Below are 20,623 nucleotides of genomic sequence, written 5' to 3'. Positions count from 1 at the left end.
CATTAACATCTCCAATTTTGATATCAAGTTTAATACCACTTTCCTTCATAATGTGATCCATATAGATAATGAATAACAGAGGGGATAATGTACATCCTTGTCTCACACCAGATTTAACATTAAACCATCTTCCTATACTTCCTTCAATTCTAACTGCAGACTTACAACTCAAATAAAGACTAAGTATTGCTTGATATAATGCCCCATTGACACTATATAACTGCAGCGTATTGAATAGCTTCTCTCTTGGCACCTTGTCATATGCCTTTTCCAAATCGACAAAACTTAAATACAGATCTTTGTTATATTCCCATGCTTTCTCGACTATTTGTCGTAAAGTGAAGATCTGATCCTGACAGCCTCTATTTGGCCTGAATCCAGCTTGTTCTTCACCAAGCTTTTTTTTTAGGGAAATACCACTGTAATTCTCACATTCAGTTTTATTTCCCTTATTATATATGGGTACTATGAGAGCTCTACTCCAATCATCGGGAATTCGTCCCTCTGTCCAGGCTTTCTGAACTATGCAGTGCAGCCACTTTAAGACTTTTATACCACCATACTTCAGCATTTCTGGTCGAATATCATCTACTCCTGCTGCCTTTCCACATTTCAAGCCTTTGATGGCTTTTTCTACTTCAAGTATGGATATGTATACCTGACTGCATGCCTGGTCAGTGTTTTTTATCACTGTGCTGTCATCACTGCTTGTTTCATTCAGCAGTTTTTCAAAGTAATTACTCCATACTTCAAGGATATCTTTTATTCCAGTTTTCATGTCACCTTTATCATCTCTAACTCCTTTTACAGCACTCTTACCTCCATTCCTAAGCTTCTTCAACAACCTCCAGAATATTTTGCCACCTTCTTGATATTTATTTTCTATATTCTTGCCAAAGTCCTCCCATGACTTTTGTTTAGCTAGTTTTACACAGTGTTTAGCATTCTTGCATTTGTCTCTATATTCTCTAAGAGCACAAGCTGACTTATTTGACAGGAACTTTTGATATGCTTTCTTCTTTTCCTTCACAGCCTCTTTAACTTCCTGTGTCCACCAGGGAGTTCTGATTTTTCTATCCTTGCAGACAACCTCACCACATGCCTCTCTGGCTGAATCAATCAGTGTTTTCTTGAAGGCTTGCCACTGAATCTCCAAGGTTTGATTCCTGCTCTCAAACTCTTTCATTTTCTTTTCAATAATCTTTCTGTATTTTAGTCTACAGTTCACATCTGAGAGCTGCTCAACTTTTATTCACTTTAAAACTTTCTTACATGTTATTCTTTTCAATATGAAATTCAATTTTATCCTGCTCAAGACTAAATAGTGATCACTTCCAATTTCAAATCCTCTGTACACTCTGGTGTCCTGCACCAGGGAGAAAACATCACTATCAACAATAACATAGTCAATGAGACTTTTCTTATTCCTAGCCTCTTCTCTCCATGTGAATTTGTGCACATTTTTATGTTGGAACATGGTGTTAGTAATAACCAGTCCATGTCCTGAGCAGAAATCCAACAGATATTTGCCATTATTATTAGCTTTGCTCTTTTCTCCAAATTTTCCCAAACTATTTTTGTATGTCTCACAATCATTTCCTACTCTGCTATTTAGATCCCCAACAAGGACCAACTTTTCCTTTTTCATTGTGTCAGCTGCTTTTTCTAAAGCGTCAAAAAATTCCTCCACTTCTACCTTAGTAGAACCTTCTGTGGGACCATAGACACAAATAAGTCTCATTGTCCAGTTCCCCATTCTGATATTTGCCCAAAAAAAAAAAAAAATAATGGTACAACATGACAAAATTTCATATAATGCAATAATTCATATATTATCATGCAGGACAGCCAAAGTCACAGAGTAACCCATAAGTTTTATGCCTTATATCATAAGCTTTCAATCATATAATGCAATAATTCATATATTATCATACAGGAGACCAGCCAAAGTCACAGGGTAACCATAAGTCATGGAACATGCCATAGAAAGGGTTTGTTTGTGTGAAGCAACTGCATAAGTTTTTTTTATCACCACCAGATTTTTTTTTTTTTTAAATTAGTTATGAGAAACCACATCCCATAAATGCCTTCCATTTTCGGATTCAGAAAGACAGGCCCTTTCTATGGAATGTGCCATAACTTATGGCCACCCTGTATTTAAACCTCTAATATATTTTGAGATGTGGTGTTACAGAAGGCTGTTGAGGATATCATATACTGAAAGGCATACAAATGAATGGATGTTAGAAGAGATTAGTAGAACTTTAAAGCTCCTTAAGGACACTGACAGAAGAAAGTTAAAGTATTTTAGACACAATGAGAGGATGGAAGGAGGATCTCAGAACAGTAATAGAAGGTAAAGTTCCTAGAAAAAGAGGAAGGGATAGACCATCAATGAGATGGATGGATGGATGTTGTGTGTGTGTGTGTGTGTGTGTGTGTATGGAGACTGATCTTCAGAAAGTTGAAACCTCCAGAAAAGCATACAAGAGGACCACATGGTGAGGCCCGGTGTGATACATCACCGAGAATCGGAGTGACTATATGGCATCTGTGGATGCCCAGTGAACATATGATGATGATATGTTATGAAGAATAGAATAAAATTATTCATTATAACAGAGTAAAAATGAATGTACATTTCCAAAAGAATTTGGAAATGTATATATGTCCATAATACTAGGCACTAACAGAATAAGACTCGAAACAATCTGCCCAATCAGAATTCTTGTCCATAATGCAAGTCAAAACTTCTTTCTAAGGAATTTCATCTATAATGCAATATAAGAACTAAACTCAGTTATATATGAACCAACATGAAGCATTTGTTTCAATTGTGCAAACTTTGTGTTTGCTTTAAAATTAAGCACAATTCATCCTATGCTGAATTAACTATAAGTACTACAGAAATATAAATTAACTTCTGGTAATATAATCTCCAATAATAAAATAAAACAGATTTTTTTCTCTTGAACCCACTTTAATGCAACTGCTAGCAGAATTAATCCGCTCCCTTCCACAGACGAAATGCAAAAGTGTGCGCATGCACACATACACACACTTTCCTTACATCTCAATTTAAAATACAGACTGGAAGTATTTCTTTATACTTTGAAGGGGAAAAAAGTACATTTTCATATTTTTATTTTGCCCATTTTATAATTTACAAAAAAATTGAAAATGGAAAAATATATCCTCATATAGTAAGCAACGTTTTTTTAATTTAGGCCACTTTTGGTCTTATTGATGAAAGATTCTGAATGCACTATTCACAAGAAAACCACTTATGAGATGAAGAAATACCACTCAGATCCTGCACAGACTTTAATACAAGAAATATTTGCATTAGTATAGCAGGCCTATATACATAAACTTCTGTATATGTGTGTTTGTGTACAGTTGCAATCAAATTCTTTCCCATATCAATTCTTGATTTATAGTAACAAACAGTTCATCATGCATGAATATATCAAATAATGTCAAGTCTGCAGTAATAATTTTGAATGTCTACCTTTGTGCTTTACTGACTGACACAACAAATCATTCTTGAATCTATGCATCTTTACAATTGCAACTGCAGTCAAAACACATGATTTTCACTACAGCAAACTATATTATATAACTTATGCACTCACTATAACAAACTACTGAAAAGTCTTAACCCAAATTTTGATAGGTATAATCATATGCCATGTTAAAAGAAATTCAACATAGCACACCATTCCTGTTTGATCTATACAAGTTGCAAGTGGCAAGTTGCTTTAATTATGTTTATGTGGTTACCTAATAACACAGTGCTCAAATTGTAGTTCATTTAGTTTTAATATATATAATTTATTGAAAGAACTACTGCATTCCATAAATTAATTATACTTTTTTTTTCTCTTGGTGCTGTTTATGCTGTGCAGCAGTTTATGATTAACCAACACCTATGCTTATCTATATGAGGTATGTTCATGTCTTGAATCTGAGGCGAACACCATTAGCCATTTTTATACCTTGCAACAGCTGTAAAACTGCTTTCTATGGATGCACTCCTCTCCCATAAAACAATCAAATCTGCATGAAAAGTCCTTTAAAATGCATGCCACTTAATGCAGGTCAAATCCCCCCCCCCGAGCTGCTGAAATAAATTAAAAATTATTCATTTCATTAAGCTGGATCACCAGAAAAAACCACAGTAGCCAGCTTTTACCATTTAGAGGATTTCTTAATACAAAACAAAGAAATATAATCGCCTGCAGAATATATATAATACAATAATCTTTTTTTTTTAATTTTTTAAGAATTATTATTAAGAAAAAATCCACACCTGTAGCCAAGTATGTGAGAGTGATTTCTCTACAGTTAACCTTTTCCTGGTTTTAACTTGAAGTAGGCAGTTTATAAGATCTCTGGCTGTACAAATATATGAAAATAAATAAATAAAAATACTTTTTTATGTTCATAAAGAAATAAATGATATACACACTTAAACATATATAAATTTATGTAACGGTTGATTAAGAAGACATTTGAAATGATCTGCCACTCATTATATTATAATCAAAATGAACACTAACAAGATAAACTTACAGTTAAATTCCATAAGGAAGCTATCTTCATGATCCACACAAATTGTTTCAACAATGTACCAATGTATTGAAAAAAAAACTTGGCATAAATTTGTATTACACTTTTACTTGCATACAAATAATATTGATTTTCCATTGATTTTTCCCCCAAGATATCATATTTCTATTGATAATATTTTTGTTCCTATTTAATGATGATCACTTCGGTATATGTTCTATATAGTATTACTTGTATATTTTTGACACATATGTAAGAAAGGAAAGAGAAGAAGAAGAGTGATTATGATAACTTCTCCCTCCCATTAAGAAATTTATTTACAAATAAACCAACTGCTTGACTACCAATTCAAGTTGTAGTTTTTTTAAGAAAACAGTTAATTATAAAAAAAAAAAAACTAGATATAAGAAAAACTGAAAAAAAAGTTAAATGACAAAATCATTTATATGTTACATTTTACATAAGTGCAGCAAAAAAAAGCAAACATTGTGGAGGAAATATAAAGAAAAAGGTCATTAGCATGTGCTCATGAGCAGTACAAAGTCAAAGCAACAAGGGTTACACTAGTATGGTAAGAAAGGCCAAATCATATTATGAGAGAAAATTAACTAATCAGGCTAAAGTAAATCCAAAAGAGTTTTTTTTTTGTTATATAGCAAGTAAGAAGGATAATTTTTACAAAGATATATCATACAGGTGGAGATTTTACAGTTGCTGATGTGACAGACACTGATGTCATAATCGAGGTAGATGAATAGCAGTTGCCGAGCATATCAAAAATATTAATGTGAATACATCAGTGAGACTAGATAGCATGCCAGCCTGGGTACTTCATGAATGTGCAAGAGAATTGGCATTGCCTCTGATGAAACTGTCTAATCTACATCTTAGTTCTGGCAAGGTTCCAAGGAAGTGGAAAGAGGGTAAGATAGTTCCATTACATGAAGTTGACTCCAGGACAGAAGTAGCAAATTACAGACCAATTAATATCTCAGGAGTGGTGGTTAAAAGTAAAATCCGACAGTGGTGAGTTTAAAAGAAAGATATGATATTATTGTGCTTATAAAGGATTGTTTTGATCTCTCATGACGAGTCTTCTGACTCCATGGAGATAAAAAGGTGGCACACCATTTGGCAACTCCTATAGGTAAAGATGACCTGCCATTGCTTCTGCCTAGTATCTCCACCTCTGGGCCTGGCTCCCACTGAAGAGACCTCAATAAAGGTCGAAACTAGTCTGGGTAGTGGCCCTTCCCTCAATGCATAACATTATACATATCCTTAAGGAGATGTGTTTTGCATTATGGGAGATACTGAGATAGGAGTGATGTTAGCTTGCTCCACCTTTGCTGCGAGTTGCCCGGTGTTGTACTACCTTACCCCAGTCCTGAAGATATTTTCAGGCGCAAACCTTGTTTGCTCACACTTGGATTAAAGATTAAACTAAATCTATTATAGTCTAACCAAGTGAAAAATAAACTTTCAATATCTTTCTCTAAATCCAGAGGTATCTCCACCTCTGGGCCTGGCTCCCACTGAAGAGACCTCAATAAAGGTCGAAACTAGTCTGGGTAGTGGATCTTCCCTCAAAGCATAACATTATATTATACATATCTGTAAGGAGATGTGTTTTGCATTATGGGAGATACTGAGATAGGAGTGATGTTAGCTTGCTCCACCTTTGCTGTGAGTTTCCCGGTGTTGTACTACCTTACCCCAGTCCTGAAGATATTTTTAGGCGCAAACCTTGTTTGCTCACACTTGGATAAAGGATTAAACTAAATTTATTATTAGAATCTATCTTCACTTACCTGGATCCGCAGCTATGAGAAGTATTACATCGATCATTGGGACGTCTCGCTAGGAAAGAGCTGCACACAGCCACCATGTTAATCCGGCATTAGTAAGGTGGGGTGTCACAGACCCCAAAGATTTTAAATTGACTAACTTTTTAATGACACGTAGCATTGAGTCATGCCCCAGTATAGCTTCCCCTCCCGTAACCTGCTACTCGACGCCATAGACAACAGGCTGTTGCACACAAGCAAGTTTAGTGTGCAGAGGTGTAAAGTGTGCTGGGGTCCACCAGACCCCACCTTACCAAAAGTGTGACTACATTTACTTCCAAAACATAAGTTGTTTTCATGTATATTCTACTAAAATATTATTGTTACTGCTGTGTCTTCTATATTTTTACATACCAACTATAAGCAAATGCGTTTTCGTAAATATTTAGAGGGTATTTTGAGAATAATATCTTTTTTTTACCAGATGAGTTACGAGCAGGAAGAACAGAGATTACGTCAACTTATAGATGACGCTTTGACTGACAAGGAGCCATTTAGCAGAGATGATAGTGAAATTGATTTAGAATTAGTAAGTAACCACAAGTTAATTTTCTGGATCTGCATTTTTATTCTGTAAAATTACAGGACACTTAAACAATATATAATCTAATATTAATTAAAAAAGATATGGATTTCTATAATACACTACATTATTTGGGTGGGTCTGTGAGACCCCACCAGTGCCAGGTAAAGGGTCATAAAGGACATAGAATAATCGACAACTTGGACAAAGACAAAATTTGGTGGACAATCAAGAACGAGCCAGCAGAAGGACGAAAAGGAGCATTTTCGTATGAACAAAAGATTCACGTAAATGGCAATGCTGAACAAGAACTGTAAGTATTTATGTGCGTGATAATTTCGAACAAGAATATACATCAAGTGTGTCTGTTCATGGGTACAATAAACAGTTGCTCATGAAAAGGAATACCTTAAGATGGAAATGTCATCAAAGAGAAAGCATTATAGTTTTGTCGGTAATAATATTGAATTTGTAATAATTTAACCATGAGCTTTTGTTAATATAATGTGGGGCATGACATCATTATGTAACACTGTTAACTTGTTAATTAAAAAAGATATGGATTTCTATAATACACTACATTATTTGGGTGGGTCTGTGAGACCCCACCAGTGCCAGGTAAAGGGTTATAAAGGACATAGAATAATCGACAACTCGGACAAAGACAAAATTTGGTTGACAATCAAGAACTTGTGCATCTTTTGAAATAGCCATATAAGGCAATTTCAAAAGATGCACAAATATGACGTTATCATGGTCTATATGGAAGTTTTGAGAGACGCAGGTCTTCCTCGATTTCTATAATACACTACATTATTTGGGTGGGTCTGTGAGACCACACCAGTGCCAGGTAAAGGGTTATAAAGGACATAGAATAATCGACAACTCGGACAAAGACAAAATTTGGTTGACAATCAAGAACTTGTGCATCTTTTGAAATAGCCATATAAGGCAATTTCAAAAGATGCACAAATATGACGTTATCATGGTCTATATGGAAGTTTTGAGAGACGCAGGTCTTCCTCGATTTCTATAATACACTACATTATTTGGGTGGGTCTGTGAGACCCCACCAGTGCCAGGTAAAGGGTTATAAAGGACATAGAATAATCGACAACTCGGACAAAGACAAAATTTGGTTGACAATCAAGAACTTGTGCATCTTTTGAAATAGCCATATAAGGCAATTTCAAAAGATGCACAAATATGACGTTATCATGGTCTATATGGAAGTTTTGAGAGACGCACGCATGCATACAACGGAAGTCCAGACCTTTATAAGATTCAGAAAGGAGTTAACAACATCAAACAATAACTGTGATTTTTCTGCAAGCACAGATTGCTCAAAAGATATGCGCTTCATAATGTAAAAATAAAAGGAGAAGTTGCATCTGCAGATGAACCGGCAGCTAGGGAATTTCTTTCAAAACTGTCTAAAATTATTGAAAATGGTGGCTACACTCCTGATCAAGTTTGGAACGCAGATGAGACCTGCCTTTTTTGGAAAAAAATGCTGATTAGAACTTATACAGCAAAATCACAAAAAAGTGTTAGTAGCTTCAAAGCTAACAACACTTTTTTGTGATTTTGATGTATAAGTTTTGTGATTTTGCTGGAAGATTCACAGTCATAGCACCCACAACAGAGTCTGTTGTGGGTGCTATGACTGTGAATGAGTTCAATTCAAAGTATGATAGATACTGTGTGAATGTTGAATAGTTGATGAACATGATGTTCAGGGTCTTCCTCGATGAGTCAAGGGACTCCTTGGAGTTGCCCGTAATAATAATAATAAAGCCACGATTAATTAAAGGTAAAGATTAACAAAAGCAGGGAATGCTAACAATATCTGCTTTGTCTTTAGTTTAAAAATCTTATAATTACACTCAGTACATAGTCTAACTGGCATAATCATAAAACAAATAAATTTGTTAGACTATACAGTGTGAGAACATAAGATCTAGTAGAAATAAATAAATGTGGAAGTCGACCATTTACGATAGTTCCTGAAGTTATAAGTAAGTAACATAAGGATGAAGCTGGGTTGCAAAATAAGGAATTATAAGATTAGGAAGGATCTAACATGAGATATTCTATTGTTTGTTGATGATGCAAAAATAGGCAGGGTAATCAGGGATGCTACTGATATACAGCACTTGCGGAATGATCTGGAAATTGGGCAAATGATAATGGCTATCAGTTCAATGATAGTGAGTGCAAAGTTATGCACTTTGACGTGATGAGATTTTCATGACATAACATGATAGATGGGTAATTCTACAAGTGATGAGGCTAGGGATCTTGGCAATATGGAGGATAGGAATTTGAAGTTCAAAGTCACATAGCAAAAATGGCAAATACAATTCAGAAGATAATTGCGATGTTGAACTGAATCTTGACATATAAGGATACGGAAGTTATTTTGCTTCTTTACAAGGACTGGATAAGAGTGCCTGGACTACTGTGCACAGATTTCATCTGTTAGGTTCCAAGGGGATAAAAGCCTATGGAAAGGTTGCAAAGAAGAAGAATTATAAAGATTATATCAGGATTATGGAATGTAGATTATGACAAGAGATTAAGAGTACGTGGTCTACAGACTCTGGTTAACAGAAGAAAGAGGAGTGATATGATAGATATTGGAGGATATTGTCTAATGAAATATTTGGTTATATGGAAGGTATGGAGAGAACACAGGGACATCCACAAAAGTTCAGTTTGTTCACAGTTAAGAAAGGGGTAAAAGATTTTTTTTTTTTTACAGTGCAAATGAGTAAATGGAACATTTTGCCTCTTGAAATGGTGAGTGCATCTAGCATGAATGAGTAAAAGAAGGCATGAAAGCTGGTTTGGATAATGTATAGCCTTCCCCTGAAAAGTCATTGATTATGTGGAACTCTCAGATAATAAAAGTAATAAATAATAATTCAAGCAAAAGTTGCAGATGGATTTAAAGGAGTACAGTGATATATACTACTCCCTCGCAGCTATTTTTAGTATTTATTTGATTTTTTTCTTCTTTTTCTGATAGCAAAGCTAATAGATTTGAAAGATCTTAATGTCAGGAAATGTTTTTCCAGAACTGTCAAAAATATTCTGAACTATCTGTTCTGCATTTTGCAAAGAGACCACTTAATGATATCGTCAAGATAAAGTATATAGCAGTTTAAAAAATTACTAAACTGCTATATACTTTATAGCAGTTTAGTAATTTTAGCACCACTTACATAATAGTGATGGTCATCACTCTTCTAGCAAATACAGATGACTTGAACCCTCAAAAAAGATTATTATTATTATTACCTCAAGACCTCATGGAGTCAAAGACTCATCTTGGGAGGTCCTTTTATCACACACACAGCTCATCATACCATGTATTAAACACACTCAAACTCCTTGCACACACCACACTCTCAGGCAAGGCATTCCAATCATTCACGACTCTGCACGAAAAAAAACTGCCTATCACTCCCCTACTCACACCTCTTTACACAGTTTCCAGGAATGACCTCTGGTTCTCTCTCTATCTCCCACTATTTTATGTAGAACTTCTTCAGCATTAATCCTATAACAACCCTCACCAACTTGTAGGTCTCTATCATATCTCCCCCTCTTCCTCCTGTCCACCAGATTCTGCAAATTACATCTTCTCAATCTTTCCTCGTACTAGACATTCCAGAGGTCAGAAACTACCTTAGTCAGTCACCTTTGACCCTTTCCAACATCTCTTCATCCTTCTGAAAACCAGGTGACCAAATCTGGGCACAATAGTCCATGTGTGGCCTAATCAAAGCCTTATACAACGGAACAAGAATCTCCCTATTTCTACACGTCAGTGTCCTCCGCATCATTCCCAGAAGCCTTTGTGTTGTCTTCACAATTTTGGCTATGTGTTCCCTAAATTTCAGATCCCTATCCACTATCACCCCCAGATCTCTTATTTCCTCCACTTCCAACAATATATCCTCACCAAGCATAAATTCTGCATCCCATCTTTGTTTTCCAAATTTTAAAACCTTACATTTTGCAACATTGAACTCACATTCCCATTTCCATGCCCAATCACTCAATTTATTCAAGTCTTCTTGTAAGGCCACAACATCTTCACTACTCTTCATGGTTCGTTCCAACTTTGCATCATCTGCAAACAACTGAATATCTCCATCCAAATCTTCACCAATATCATTAATATACAAGTTAAACAGTAATGGCCCTAAAACAGACCCCTGAGGCACTCCACTAGTGACTTTCCTTTTCCTGGATATCGCTCCCCCATACACAACGTGTTGATACCTATCAGATAGCCAGTCTCCAATCCAATGCATTAGTCTAATATCCAACCCCATCTGCTCTAGTTTGACTGTCAACTTATCATGAGGTACTCTATCAAAAGCCTTTATGAAATCCAAGTATATTACTGTGTATCCTTCTCCTCTGTCCAAGGAAGCAGTCACTTTATTGTAATAAGTAAGTAGATTACTAAAACATGACCCCCCCCCCCATTTAGCAAATCCATGCTGTCCATCAAAGATAATACCATTGTTGTCAACCCAACTCTGAATCCTAGTTCTCACAAGCTTCTCCAACAACTTAACCACAACACCATAATGGGCGATTTTAATTATGGCAATATAGACTGGAATGATGACATAGCAACTGGAAGTAAAGAAAATTAGTTTCACACAGATAGGCCTATAGTTTGATGCTTGAGTTCAATCACCTCCTTTATGAAATGGCACAATCTTGCCCTCCTTCCACTCCTTAGGAACTTGACCGAGTGCATGACTCGTATTAAAAAAATATGTCAAGGCAGGTGTCAACTCCATGGCACATTCCTCCAGAATAAGTGGTGATATATTATCAAGTCCCACAGTCTTATTAACATCTAGTTTATTCAACTCCCCATATACCTCTTGCTCACTTACAGTCAGTCTCTGCTCCCCATCATCAACTGCTCTCAATCTCTCCATGAAGTCACATTCACAAGATTGAAAGACCTTTTTGAACTGCTCATTAAGTATCTCCTCATTTATAATTACATCCTCTGTAACAGCTGTCTTTATACCATTTTCTCCAATCATCCTTCCATAATCATTCTTTCTTTTGCTGGCTACATATCGAAAGAACTCCTTAGGATTCTTTTTGGCATCATTTGCTAACTGCTGTTCATATCTCTCTTTAGCTACCCTCACCAACCAAGTCACCCTCCTTGCCTGGTCTTTGTAGACCTCATGGAATTGGTTATTTCCACTTCGTTTATGCTGCCTCCGCGATCCTCTTTTTCTCTGTATCGCATGCTTAATCTCTTTATTCATCTATCTCACACCTACTTTATTTAACCTTCTCACCCTTGGAATACATTTAGACATTGCATCTACTAGATAGTTTTTGAAAATCCCCCAAGCTGCATTGATCTCTTTTCCAGCTAACTCCTCATTCCATGCTACACCCGCAAACTGTCTCCTGAGCTCTTCATAATCACCCCCCCCCCACTTGTAGTTCTACATATACTCTTTTCTCACAGAGGTCTTCACACTGCTAGCAACCACCCAGGTAATCACCTCATGGTCACTCTCACCAATTAGTGGATGATGTGACACCTCAATTATAATTACATCCTCTGATGGGATAACCAAATCCAAGACCCTCAATCCTCGTGTGCCCTCTGTTACACTGTCTGAGGTAGTTATCCCTCAAAAACTCAAGAAACTCATTTTCTTTACTTCCAGTTGCTATCTCTTCATTCCAGTCTATATTGCCATAATTAAAATCGCCCATTATGATCACCCTTTTCTTATTTGCTTGGCTAATTTGATTATACATTTCATTATCACCACCATCCACATTATCTGGTCTATAACAACATCCAATCAAGTATTTGATTCCATTCACCTCTATCTCATACCATACTGCCTCAAAACCACGGGCACTATTTCCCTCTTGCATCTCTACTTTGTATGGAGATAACTCTTTCTCTATCATCAATAGCACTCCCCCTCCCTTTTTACCCCTTCTATCTTCACGAAACACATCACACCCTTCCATCTCTATCCCTGTCAAGATATCGTCCTCTTCCAACCATGTCTTACTTATTCCGACAATCTTTGGGTGAACAGATGCAATTAGTGCAACCATTTCATCTGCCTTGTTTCTTATGCTTCTAGCATTTGTATACAAACACAACAGCTCATTTCTGGATCTACAGCTAGTTCCACCGATACCACTCACTCGATGTGATCTCTCCATGCTCGACTGGCCCCAGTTGAGCATTATTTTAATTAAAAGTCTAGATTTTTTAAACAATGTTATTTCGATAGTGAACACAGATGTAAATGAAATATTAAAGAAGTTATTATCAGAAACATTTATTTTAACTTAAGATGGAAATAACATCTATGTGTATCTCTCCAGGAAGTACTGTCCTACTTGAATTTACTAAATGTATTTGAAATTACACACGCTTACACCACATTATATTTCTGTGGAGACAGGAATATTTACCAAGAAATGGCACCTTGGTTCGAGAATATATGGCGAACATTGTCGATTCATAACGTTGCTGAAAGATAAGTCATTTTTCCAAATTTTTGCTAATACTGAGTTAAATAAGTTTTATAAGTAAACATGATAGACTGAGTTAGTGTATATTGTTGGTATGGCACCAATGCATACCAGAACAATGGCTGCCAATGTCTTTGTTGGGAGAATTAAATTCATGTGATTTTGTCCACTCAACCACCATGTTTATTCTCCCTATCCTGCCGAAATATGTTATATCCTGCGATTGCTATCCCTGTTAAGACATCCTCCACAGTTAACCAAGTTTATTTCTTTATTATTATTTTTTTTTTATTTCTTTCTCTCTCCCTCTCTCTCACACGAGAGGCTGCAAGGCCTAAAGCAATAAATGCTGTATATGGGTTGGAGTAAAAGTGCACAAAGATATTTCTTAATATTCTTTTTGAAGAGCTGGAGATTTTAATCTTTTGGGAATGCTATTCCAAAGAACTAACAGATGGAATGAAAGATGAATAGGAGAGTCATCAGTTCAGCTGCAAAAGACGAGATGCTGCTCATGTTACAGATTTAGCAGAATCGGGAAGAGGGTGGCATGATGAATGCCAGTTCTGCTGCACATTACCCACAAAAATATCTGTAGAAGAGACAAATTCAGAAACTAACAGTCTGCGAGAGAGTGTCTGGAGGGAGTCTCAGAGAGGGATTGTTAAGTAGCCAAACTGCTTTCTTCTGAACTGCATCAAGAATTGTTAGGCCTTAGCTGAATATGAGAACAGTATTCCAAGGTTGGATGGATTTGTATAAACAGCAAGTAGCTGGACAGATCAAAATAACATCTTGAGCAAAAAAAGTATCCCAGGCTTTTTGAAAGCTGAGGATGCTACAGAAGTGATATGATTATTCCAGGAAAGGCTAAGAGTAAGGGTCAGTCTAAGAAGAGAGATCTGGTCTTGGCTGTTAAGATGAGCATTATCAAAAGTAAGGGAAGTAATTTTTTTTTTCTTAAAAAAAGACAGATTAAAATAGCATGTTGAATCATCAGGCCAAAATAAACAGGATTTACCATGTGCACATGCAAAATGACATTTCTATTCATTAACAAACATTTACATTGAGTCACCTGGCATAAGACAACTATCAAGGTTAAAAAAATAGTTCATTACAGCTGGATGAGAACTGGACACCCTGTCCTTTACAGATCAAACCTAACCATTAAGAAACGAATCCCCCCCCCACACACACACACCTACGATATGAAAAACTATAATAGTAGTTATGTGCTTTGTGTAGGCATATTATACAGGCTGCAGGAGAAAAAAAAAATGGCGAGGGATGTAGGCCATTTAAATATTCTTTACCTTCATTTGACACATCCTTCCATGGATTTGGAGGATACATAAAAGCTGCATTCTGAATTTGATCATTGATGTCTTCATCTTCATTAAAGGGAAAAGTTCCGCTTAAGCTAAAGAAATAAATTGAAAAAATAGTTATTAAGAAATTTCATAAAATTACACAAGATTCAATAATTTATCATCATCATCATCAAATTCCTGCCATGTACCCTCAAGGGGTGTACAGGATATGACAGTACGACATGAAAAAATTACATCATTACTAACTTCCTATCTACAATTTTCCTCCAAATCAGTCTGTTACTTGTCAAGACTCCAACATTATCAGATCTTATATTTCTATCGTCTAAGGCACTTTGTACCGTATCAATCCACCTATATCTTGGTCTTCCTCTGGGCCGTTTTCCTGCCAACCTGGCAGAGAACACTTGTTTTGCTAATCTTTCCTCTCCCATTCTATTTAAGTGACCATACCACCTGAGATTTGCTCTGCTAACGCATTCCTGGATGCTGACAATGTCAAGTTCTTTCCTAATATCCTCATTTTTAATATGATATTGCCATTGATGCCATCTGTTCACACCTCTAATCTTTCTCAGGACTCTCATATCTGCAGTCACTAGTCTTTGGTCAAGTGTTTTACTTCTGACCCAGCTCTCAGATCCATAAGTTAAAACTGGTTTGAACACTGTCTTGTATACAGCTAATTTAGTGTTCCGACTACTTTCTTTGTTATTCCATATGAATTTATTCAATTGACTTCCCACTATACCAGCTTTGCTGATTCTGTTGTTTATTTCTATATTTAATTTACCATCTTCAGTAAAAATCGTGCCTAAGTAGCTGAAATGTTTTACTTGTTCCACAGGTTCTCCATTCACAACGCAGTTGACATTTTCAATGATTCTGCCTATTTTTATTGTCTTTGTCTTTTTATTGCTGACCTTCATACCATATCTATTACAACAGCTATTCAATTTAGTCAGAGAATCTTGCAGACTTGTAGCGGATTTATTTAGAAGTATAACATCATCCGCATAAAGCAAAGAGCTGACATTAACATCTCCAATTTTGATATCAGGTTTAATACCACATTCCTTCATAATGTGATCCATATAGATAATGAATAACAGAGGGGATAATGTACATCCTTGTCTCATACCAGATTTAACATTAAACCATCTTCCTGTACTTCCTTCAATTCTAACTGCTGACTTACAACTCAAATAAAGACTAAGTATTGCTTGATATAATTTCCCACTGATAACTGCAGCGTATTGAATAGCTTCTCTCTTGGCACCTTGTCATATGCCTTTTCCAAATCGACAAAACTTAAATACAGATCTTTGTTGTATTCCCATGCTTTCTCGACTATTTGTCGTAAAGTGAAGATCTGATCCTGACAGCCTCTATTTGGCCTGAATCCAGCTTGTTCTTCCACAATTCTTCTCAACTGTTTCTCAAGTATACTTGCATAGATCTTGCCAGGAACACTCAGTAGGGAAATACCTCTGTAATTCTCACATTCAGTTTTATTTCCCTTTTTATATATGGGTACTATGAGAGCTCTACTCCAATCATCGGGAATTCATCCCTCTGTCCAGGCTTTCTGAACTATGCAGTGCAGCCACTGTAAGACTTTTATACCACCATACTTCAGCATTTCTGGTCGAATATCATCTACTCCTGCTGCCTTTCCACATTTCAAGCCTTTGACGGCTTTTTCTACTTCAAGTATGGATATGTATTCCTGACTGCATGCCTGGTCAGTGTTTTTTATCACTGTGCTGTCATCACTGCTTGTTTCATTTAGCAGTTTTTCAAAGTAATTACTCCATACTTCAAGGATATCTTTTTCTCCTGTTTTCATGTCACCTTTATCATCTCTAACTCCTTTTACAGCACTCTTTCCTCCATTCCTAAGCTTCTTCAACAACCTCCAGAATATTTTGCCACCTTCTTGATATTTATTTTCTATATTCTTGCCAAAGTCCTTCCATGACTTTTGTTTAGCTAGTTTTACACGCTGTTTAGCTTTCTTACATTTGTCTCTGTATTCTGTAAGAGTAAAAGCTGACTTATTTGCCAGGAACTTTTGATATGCTTTCTTCTTTTCCTTCACTGCCTCTTTAACTTACTGTGTCCACCAGGGAGTTCTGATTCTTTTATCCTTGCATACAACCTCACCACATGCCTCTCTGGAAGAATCAATCAATGTTTTCTTCAGAGTTTGCCACTGAATCTCCAAGGTTTGATTCCTGTTCTCAAACTCTTTCATTTTCTTTTCAATAATCTTTCTGTATTTTAGTCTACAGTTCACATCTGAGAGCTGCTCAACTTTTATTTGCTTTAAAACTTTCTTACATGTTATTCTTTTCAATATGAAATTGAATTTTATCCTGCTCAAGACTAAATAGTGATCACTTCCAATATCAAATCCTCTGTACACTCTGGTGTCCTGCACCAAGGAGAAAACATCACTATCAACAATAACATAGTCAATGAGACTTTTCTTATTCCTAGCCTCTTCTCTCCGTGTGAATTTGTGCACATTTTTATGTTGGAACATGGTGTTAGTAATAACCAGTCCATGTCCTGAGCAGAAATCCAACAAATATTTGCCATTATTAGCTTTGCTCTTTTCTCCAAATTTTCCCAAAATATTTTTGTATGTCTCACAATCATTTCCTACTCTGCTATTTAGATCCTCAACAAGGACCAACTTTTCCTTTTTCATTGTGGCAGTTGCTTTTTCTAAAGCCTCAAAAAATTCCTCCACTTCTACCTTAGTAGAACCTTCTGTGGGACCATAGGCACAAATAAGTCTCATTGTCCAGTTCCCCATTCTCATATTTGTCCACATTACTCTACTTGAGACTGACTGCCATTCAAGAAGATTAGCCTCGTATTTTGTGTTGAATACTATGGCTACTCCTTCTTTTCCTTGATTGTCGTTGTCTGAATATAACATTTTGTATTTATTGCTCAGAAAGGTCTCACCAGTTTTGGTCTTTTTTGTTTCAGTCACCCCTATTATGTCGATCTGGTACTTATCTAATTCCTCAGCTAGCTCCATTTCTTTGCCATTCAGGCTTCTTACGTTGATAGTACCGATCTTTAACTCTGGTGATGTTGAGTTGGGGTTTGTTTTCAGATTTGTTCCAGTAGCTGACTTTTCGCTGTTCGCCCTGGTTCCCTGGCGAAAACAACGGGGGCCTTGTTTAACCGGGCAACGCCCCAGCCGGCATGAAATTTTGTCATGTTGTACCATCATTTTTTATTTTGGTTTAACCAATAAGAATACAAATTGGTCGGCTAAATCCCAAATTGCCAATAATTTATTCAAGGAATAAAAATCTAAATGAATGTTTCAAACTTACCTAACATAAATAATGACTCCAACAGACCACATATCTAATGATCTATTATATCCTCTATTTTTTAACACCTCAGGGGCTATAAGCAAAAATAAATTAACATAACTATATACACTTTATTATGCATTTCTAAAAATGCAGGCTAGTTTATACAAGGATGAGCTAAAAACTTACAAATCTGACGTTCTCATTTCAACAATTCATAATATCACAACTGAAAAACATTATTTAACAAAATGTACGTTATTACATTTAACAGTCTTGGCCCTTAGAGGCAGAAAAATCTTGACCTCTTTAGCACTGACAAAGCATCATTCACAAAATGGTAAAAGAAATGGACCTACATTCTTTTTTTCCTTTCTTTTAGGCTTGCACGGTGATCCGAATGAATTTTTGAAAATTATGGAGACAACTACCGTGTTTGAATAAAAACTTTAGTTTAATATAACTAAAATCTACAAATCTATGTTTCCACCTTTATATCAAGGTCATCTTCTGGAGTGTACAAATATACACAAGAAACAAGCTATACTACAATCAAACTGGTTCGTTAAAGACACTGACCAACTGCTACCACAATTGTTGGCCTGACCTCTGGTGGAAAAAAAAAAAAAAAAAAAAAAATATACATCAACGCTAGAGTCCTATTATTTGTGTTGTCTACTATATACATATATTAACATCATTCCAGCCAGTTGGAGTGGAATGGTTTCTAATACTAGCAGATTGGCTAGAGTCCTGACATGTTGAATCTTTCATATTAGATTGGCTGAATGTGTGCCATCCAGATCCTTGGAATTTTCATACCATCTTTGTTGTTGATATTTGGGTGGTTTATCAGGATTTCGCAGGATTCCTTAAATTTTCTTTCGTACCAAGTTTTTGTGCAGTGTAAGGAGCAGGTGCTTTTCCAGTTGATTTGGTGTAAGGTGTTAAGTGCGTGGTCTGAGAGGCCTGCTTCACCATAATGGTTATATTTAATGTGTTCTTTCTTGCGTATAGGGATCGTTCGTCCTATTTCACCAATGTACGGTAAGTTACAGGTGCAGCAGATGCAATAGACTCCAGGATGTGCTAATGGGAGGAGAGGATCCTTAGAGGAGCTGAATATGGTTTTAAGTTTAGTGGGTGGTTTAAAGGTGGCATTGAGGTTATAATGTTGTAGGATTCTGTTGATTTTTTCCGATAGCCCTTTAATGTATGGGATGGCTATGGTTTTACTGTAATCTAGATTTGTTTTTGTTGTGGTTTTATAGAGTATTTTATTGACTATTTTTGTTATAGCCATTATTTATGAATGTGTCACTAATGATTTTTAGTTCTTGTTTTAGGGCTTGCTGGTTAGAGCAAATAGTTGTGGCTCTGTTTTTAAGGGTGTTAATGACTCCATATTTTTGTGCTGGGTGGTGGTGGTATGAATTCGCATATATGTATTGGCCCATGTGTGTGTCAGTTTTCGGTAGACCGTGAAGGATAGACTGCCTGAAGGAAGACGTGTAACTAGTGTGTCTAGGAATGGAAGCGAATTTTGGTTTTCGATTTCGATGGTAAATTGTATACGTTTGTTGTTTGTTTAGGTGGATGAGGAATGTGTTTAGCGTTTGTCGCCCGTGCGGCCAAATCGCGAACACGTCATCGACGTATCTGAGCCAGACTGTCGGTCGTAGCGTGGCGGAATCAAGAGCCCTTTGCTCAAATGTTTCCATGTAGAAGTTAGCGATTGGGGGGGATAATGGTGAGCCCATGGCTGTACCTTCCTTTTGTAGGTAGAATTTGTTTTGCCACACGAAGTAACCGGACTTTAGTACGTGGGCAAAGAGGGCCGTAATGTCGGCGGGAATTTGTTCTGTAGTAGGAGAATTGTGTCATTGATGTGGACATTAGTGAAAAGGGAAGAAACGTCAAAACTGACTAATAAGTCGTCTTTGTCGAGTGTTATGTTTTTGATTTTGTTTATAAAGTGTTGTGTGTTTTTTATGTAGGAGGGGAGGGAATGACCTACCAACTCCTTGAGTGTTGCCGCTAATTTCTTGGCTAGGTGGTAATTGGGACTGTCTATTCCTTCCACGATTGGTCGAAGGGGCACATTTTGTTTGTGTATTTTCGGAACCCAATATATTCTGGGGGGTTGGGCGTAGTGGGGTTTGAGTTTTTTAACCGTGTCTGGTGGCCAAGAAGTGACGGACTTTAGTAGTTTTTCTGTTTTATCCTTTATTCTTTTTGTTGGGTTATAATTTAACATTTTATATGTGTTGTTAATCGGCTACTAGTTGGTTCATTTGTAGTATGTATGTTGACCTGTCAAGGACAACAGTGGCACTGCCTTTATCCGCTTTCGTTATTATTATGTTTTGTTTGGCTTTTAATGATTTAATTGCTGCTAATTCTGTCAGGTTGTTCTGTATGGTTTTCTTGGTATTTAGGACATTA

At 36.4% G+C, this 20,623-nt stretch overlaps 1 protein-coding gene across 1 annotated transcript in view; it reads right to left on the bottom strand.

Moving 5' to 3' along the window:
• The window catches only part of LOC150102169 (serine/threonine-protein kinase D1-like), a 250,179-nt gene that overhangs the window by 10,278 nt on the left and 219,278 nt on the right, over positions 1–20,623 (bottom strand). The window contains exons 18-20 of the mRNA XM_090399630.1: positions 18,197–18,272; positions 14,820–14,926; positions 4,313–4,398 (exon numbers count right to left, since the gene is read on the bottom strand). Coding sequence (XP_090255756.1) covers positions 4,313–4,398; positions 14,820–14,926; positions 18,197–18,272 — 269 coding nt within the window. The remainder of the gene's footprint in view (positions 1–4,312; positions 4,399–14,819; positions 14,927–18,196; positions 18,273–20,623) is intronic.

This window comes from Typopeltis vanoorti, chromosome 10, assembly GCF_054136105.1.
Source record: "Typopeltis vanoorti isolate ZY-2024b chromosome 10, IOZ_Tvanoo_1.0, whole genome shotgun sequence".
NCBI classification, from domain to species: Eukaryota; Metazoa; Arthropoda; class Arachnida; order Uropygi; family Thelyphonidae; genus Typopeltis; species Typopeltis vanoorti.
The sequence above is the reverse complement of the archived record's forward strand: the minus strand, read 5'-3'. Positions and strand labels throughout refer to the sequence as shown.